This window comes from Microtus ochrogaster, chromosome 2, assembly GCF_000317375.1.
Source record: "Microtus ochrogaster isolate Prairie Vole_2 chromosome 2, MicOch1.0, whole genome shotgun sequence".
NCBI classification, from domain to species: Eukaryota; Metazoa; Chordata; class Mammalia; order Rodentia; family Cricetidae; genus Microtus; species Microtus ochrogaster.
In genome coordinates this window covers 32,598,811-32,604,479 of record NC_022010.1, presented here as the reverse complement: position 1 = coordinate 32,604,479, position 5,669 = coordinate 32,598,811, and the positions used below count along the sequence as shown (strand labels likewise).

The 5,669-nt window shown below is 48.3% G+C and overlaps 1 protein-coding gene across 1 annotated transcript in view; it reads right to left on the bottom strand.

Moving 5' to 3' along the window:
- Ahsg (alpha 2-HS glycoprotein) overlaps positions 1 to 5,669 on the bottom strand; it is a 7,362-nt gene extending 1,693 nt beyond the window's left edge. The window contains exons 1-5 of the mRNA XM_005344746.1: positions 5,334 to 5,669; positions 3,658 to 3,768; positions 2,822 to 2,906; positions 2,342 to 2,505; positions 1,136 to 1,237 (exon numbers count right to left, since the gene is read on the bottom strand). Of these exons, the coding sequence (XP_005344803.1) occupies positions 1,136 to 1,237; positions 2,342 to 2,505; positions 2,822 to 2,906; positions 3,658 to 3,768; positions 5,334 to 5,546 (675 nt within the window). The 5' untranslated portion in view covers positions 5,547 to 5,669. The remainder of the gene's footprint in view (positions 1 to 1,135; positions 1,238 to 2,341; positions 2,506 to 2,821; positions 2,907 to 3,657; positions 3,769 to 5,333) is intronic.

The window sequence follows — 5,669 nt, the reverse complement described above, 5'->3', positions numbered from 1 at the left end:
CCCCCCCATGTACATATTCAATTAAATCTAAGCCATCTGTTTCTTTAAAAACCTCATATCTCCCTTAATAAACCCCACCTTTGCTTCAAATGACACTTCTGGTCTCTGCTTATAAAACATACGGTATGCAATCCTCCAGCTAGCATTGAATACACAGAAATGCAATCCTTGAGGCCGTGCTGACACACGGAGAGCCTCTACTAATGCAGATGTGGTGTTTTATTTTAAAATAAATTCTGCCAAATACAACTTCAACTATGACGTGAAGTCATTCCGCACATGACTTTGGTGCCCTGTGTCTTCCAATTACTCTACAGATGTTTTCCTCACATCTGTCCATATCCATCACAGTTCACCTATGTGCCTCACCTTCTTCAGTGGCTCTCACCGAACACTGGGGTCCCGTCTCTGTGTCCCACCATTAGTTATCGATGACACATCATCTTTACAGGTGTAATTTGGTCAAACACTTCTGACACTCTCTTTGCCCTAAATCCCCACAGAGGGAGACTCAAAGCCTCAAGGCTTTCAAGCGTCAGAGGCACATGTAGAAAATCTGTGAGTCAGGCTGCCAGCATCTGTACACCCAGCAGCCACACGCACCAGACAGCCTTGGGAACTGACCACTGTCTCCCATCATACTTCATGCACTTCTCGTACGTGAGATAGTTTGCTGACTACACTTAAGGGGGGAGGTGAGGCACCAGAGAAAGACCTGGCATGGTCCAACCCTATAACAAGTGAGTAAGTGGACATTTTTTTAAAAATTAGGATTTGATTTGATCATTTTAATTATGTGTGTTGTGTGTGTGTGTGTATGCACATACGCATACGTGTTTGTGAGTTGTTTGCATGTGTGCAGGTGCCTGCAAAAGCCAGACGCGTCAAAGCTGGGACTAAAGGTGAGCCACCTGCCGTGAATGCTGGGAATTGACCTTGGGTCTTCTAGATAAACAGAAGTGTGTGCTTTATCTGCCATTTCTCCAGTTTTACAAGTGGACATTGTTGTACTTATTTTTCTTAAAAAAAAAGAAAACTTTCTTCCTTCAGCTACAAGATGTAAACTGCAAAGTGATGCTTTGTTCTATATCCAGGCTGGCCAGGTGGCAAGAGCCCCAGGGTGTGACCCACTCACCTTTTCTGCCAGCAGGTTACACTTGGCTGGATCCGTGGCCCCTTGAGCAGTGCAGTCAGTAGCAGCTACCACAAACTCCACAAAAGTAGAAACTGGGGGAGGCTGAGAATAAAAATGCAGAGGCGTGTGAGGTTAGATAATCAGGAATTGAGAGGGGCAAGAAGAGGTTGGCAGGAGGGAGGGAGAGGAGGGGGAGGGAGACCATGGTCTGGTGTAGCTTGAAAGAACACAATGCACACAGACCATGTGTGTGGCCCCGGGCAGTTGAGGAGTTTGGGCTGCGGAGAAAGGAGTTGAGTCTTCTCAAAGGATTGCCAAGGCTTCATTGTCCATTCTTCAGGGCAGAGGTAAATTTTTAGAGAGGAAACAGGAAGCCAAAGGGCCAACTTTAGACAGGCAGGGATGGGAACCCAGCATCTCTTATTTAGTCCCTCAACCATCGGAACCCAGTGTTTGCATCGTTCCTGACTGGAGGGGGAAATAAAGAAATGGCCCCACCCCAATTTCATACACCAGGATCAAGGGAGAAGCAAACCAGATGGAGGAATGGAAGGCATTGCTCGTGGCTTCCTTCCTCGTACTGCTTGGAGCCTTGCAAGCCCAGCACATCTGTTACCTGATGTAGTACAGGATGGGTATTTTCCAGGAATTACCGAATTCCCACCTACATTAATGTGTTTGCAAGTATATCCTGGCTTGCTAATGGATTGCCATGTTTCTTAAACACCACAATTCTGTTGCATGCAAATAGTTAACCTTTGTTGTATAATTGCCTGGTCCCCTCCCAGCCCCACATCTCCAGCCTTGAAGGGTAGACTGGGAATCTCCCATTATCTGCCTGTCGGTATGAGTAGGCCCATACCGTTTCCCGTGTTGATTTCCAGTCTACAGCGGATGTTACTGGTGGGGTGGTGAGTGTGTAGCATCCAGTGAATTTACTATGTCTAAACCCAGAGCCCTGGTGTTAAGTGTTAAGCGCAGGCGGGGACACCAGGTTGCTGCCTAACTGCTACTTTGTGTCTGACTGAGGTTGAAGTGGCTCTCTGGGACAGTGCTACTGATCCTTAAGGGTTCTACGCCAGGCCTAGGAGACCCCTTGACAGCCTTTTCAACCAATATCCCCTTGTCTTCTGGTTTTTCACCCCCAAACACTCCCCAAGGGTCACCAAATTGTCCAAGTCTATCAAAAGAGTCTTAGGGTTTTACCGTATTTTGAGCCCGGGAAATCTCCACCAGTTTAAAATAGCTTCCGTTATTCTGTGCATTGAAGGCATTCAGGGCAGCGTTGACAGTGTTCACCACGCTGGAGTCATTGAACGAAGTCAGCAGTCCACAATTTGGGCACACCTTTCGCACGTCCTCTGCAGAGTCTGGGCAGAAAGACGAATGGGTTCTTAACTGTCATTGGCCAAGGCACACACCACTGTTGGCTTATTTAGAGAGAGCTACTCATGCTCTGACTGCAATCCACCTTTCCCCTAAACCTTAGAGCCGCTGTGTGAAGCTTCACCAAGTCATAGCCATGAGGGATGATATCCACCCATGGGAATGAGCTCTGTTAGTAAAAACCGTGTTAAAACTTCAAGACCGGAAATCCTCGCCAATGAAGTGAGGCCTACTTGAGTATGAGATTATTGGTTCCTTTCTCGTTCCACAAGATAAAAATAAGCAGGAGAATCATCTGACCTGGATTGGAGTGGCACTGGGCGTGTATCACGGTGAACTGGCCGTCTTGTTTCAGAACGTGGAAGTCACAGTCTCCCTCCACCGCCTAGAAAAGAAACCCGTGCTGATGCCCAGGAGCCTTATGCCTTGGCTGCTCACCTAGGTAGCATCGTGGCAGGGCTGTGGGAGGTAACCCGCCCAAGGTCGCCTCCAGGGATCTTATGATAAGCTGCTTTCAGGGAGGGCTTCAAAAAGACAGCTCAAGGGTTGTGAAAATTGGCCTCAGGGCGGGTGCCACCCAAGAGCAGTTTTAGAAACTGTGTTCCGTCCTCACACACCACAGAAGTCTCACAACTGTCCCCCACATTCAGCGAGCCTAGTTTGATCCTATGAAGGTTCCCCTGCTGCCAGTCCAGAGTCAGTGAGAACTGACAGTGGGACCAGGGTTTATCCCTAATGCTTGAACTGGCATCTTGGAGCCCATTCTCTTTGGAGGGATCCCTTGCTCAGCCTAGATACGGGGGGGGGGGCCTTGGTCTTGCCTTGCTGGAAGTGAAGTGTCAGACTTTGTTGACTCCCCATGGGAAGCCTTACCCTCTCTGAAGCATGGGTAGGTAGGGGGTGGGATGGGAGAGGGTAGGGAGGGAGAAGGGGAGGGAGTGGGAATGGGGATAGCTATGTAAAATGAGAAAAGATTGTATTTAAAAAATTTCTTAATAAAAAAAGGGGAAAAAATTGCACTCTGGCTCACCAAGATAGCTGCCATGAGTTGGATAAGGCCCAGCTGCTCTTTGCTGGACCGTGGTGACCAGGCCCCACCCACCCACCATAGATAGGACCCATAAACTGGCACTCACATGTTCGACCAGCTGCCTCACAGAACAATTGGCCAGGGGAGTGGGGTCCAGGACATGGCAGGTGGTCTCCAGCGTGTCTAATTCCAACTCAAACACTACCCCGAAGGGCCGCTGTGAAGACGGAAGGAAGAGGTGAGCGACTTCCGGACCATCCAGTGTGTCAGCCCATGTGAACTTTGGGGGTAGTGAGAAGAGGCCCCACCGGTCTCAACCCCTTCTATCTCTGCACTGTGTCTTTGGTTTTTGTCTTCCACAGATGGAGCAGGTGTGAAATGGGGGCCAGAAGGTGGGGGGCTTGGATGGCTATGCAAGACCCCCGTTCTTATTCGGAGCTCTCTTTTACAGAGGCGCTGGGGCCTCCTTTTTATTTTGAACAGTTTATTATCTTGCTATGTCTTTTCTAGCCCTCATTCTGCCTCATTCCTTCTTCTCTCTAGTTGTCCACGCTCTTCCTTTTCTCCTTTCGGTTTTCTTTTCCTTAGAGGATTCTCTTGGCTTTTCCTATTGTCTAGCTCATCAGGCCTTGGCTGTATAGTGAGTTCCTGCTTCCTGCCTCTTTATTCTGAGGCCAGGAAGCTGTCATCGCTAGTGTGGAAGCAATCTGGGAAACCTGCAGGACCCCATGAGGTTGTTCAATTACTCTGTCTGTTCATCCATCTATCCCTCTTTTCACATCTTGAAATGTACCAAATTTTATACAATCTCAGCCTGGCTTGGCTGACCTCTCACTTCAGCTCCACCTGAGACCTCAGCACCACCAGGAGAAGAAGCACCCAGCTTTATATGCAGGGATAGCTCAAACAATTTCCTGATGACATAGAGCTTCCTGCTCTACTTGGGAGTCCCAAAGAAAGCAGCCCTCAACCTCTGTATTTAGCACACCATGCTCTCTTGTGGCTTTCCCTCCAATATGTATACTGTGTGTTAATCATAATACTAATAATCTGGTCATTATGCCTGTGCTCTTAAAATTATGCAGTGTCCTTAAAGTTCTCTGTCAAAAACCCTAGTCTCAAATCAGCTGCTCCTTGGTCATACTGGATATTGTTCCTCCATCTGGGTATTCTGATGCTTATTTTCCCTCCTAAATCCCAAGTCTCTTGTGACACAAACATGTCTTTCCCATTTTTATGTTAAGCTGAACCGTATGGAATTTCCGACTTTGTCAAAAGCAGCCAAATATTGGAGAGTTTATGATTTCAACCCACTAGTGCCCATAGCATCTGACATCTGTTGTACAACAGTGTGGCTACCACACAGGCTGGAATGGGGGAAGGGGGGTTTTTAATGAAATGATCTGTGTTCAAATGGCTGTCACACTTAAGCACTGGCCAAATGGCACTTCCAGTTTTCACCAGAGACAAACAGAAGCCAAGAAAGTCAAGTGATTTTCAGGTCGGCAAATAGGAGCCCAAGTTTTCCCAGCAAGTCCCACCTTCCACCTGTGGTCTGTGAACTACCGTTGAGTCCCTTCTTCTTCCCACGTGGAGCAACCTCTGTGAGATTCATGACTACAGACTGAAGTGGCCTCTCCTGCTCTCCCCTTCCCCTGTCCTGCTTCTGGGAAGAGACCAGTCTCTGTTACACTTTTATCTGTCTGGGAGATGCTAGCCTTTGAGGCACTGGGTTGTAGCCCATACAGATTCTTTCAGCCCAGTGGCGAAAGGCTCACTTACCCGAAACCACACCTTGACTTTGTCAACCTGATTCAAGATGTGCCTGAATCCGTTTTGAAGATGTTGATTGAGGTAGTCCACGGCCGCCAAAGCTGCTTGCTCTACATCTGGGTCATCACAGGCCACTTCTCTAAAGCCCAGTCCCATAGCATGTGGAGCTGATTGACAGCCCCAGAGCTGAGCTAAACAAAGGAGCAGGACCAAGGACTTCATGGCTGCCCCAGAGAGGCTCTAGACGATGGGTAGATATCAGGACTAGCCCAAATAATCAGCTCGGAGAGCTAGACAAATGGAGGGGGCAGGTGGCTTTATTTATCTGATAGAGCCTGCCGAAGG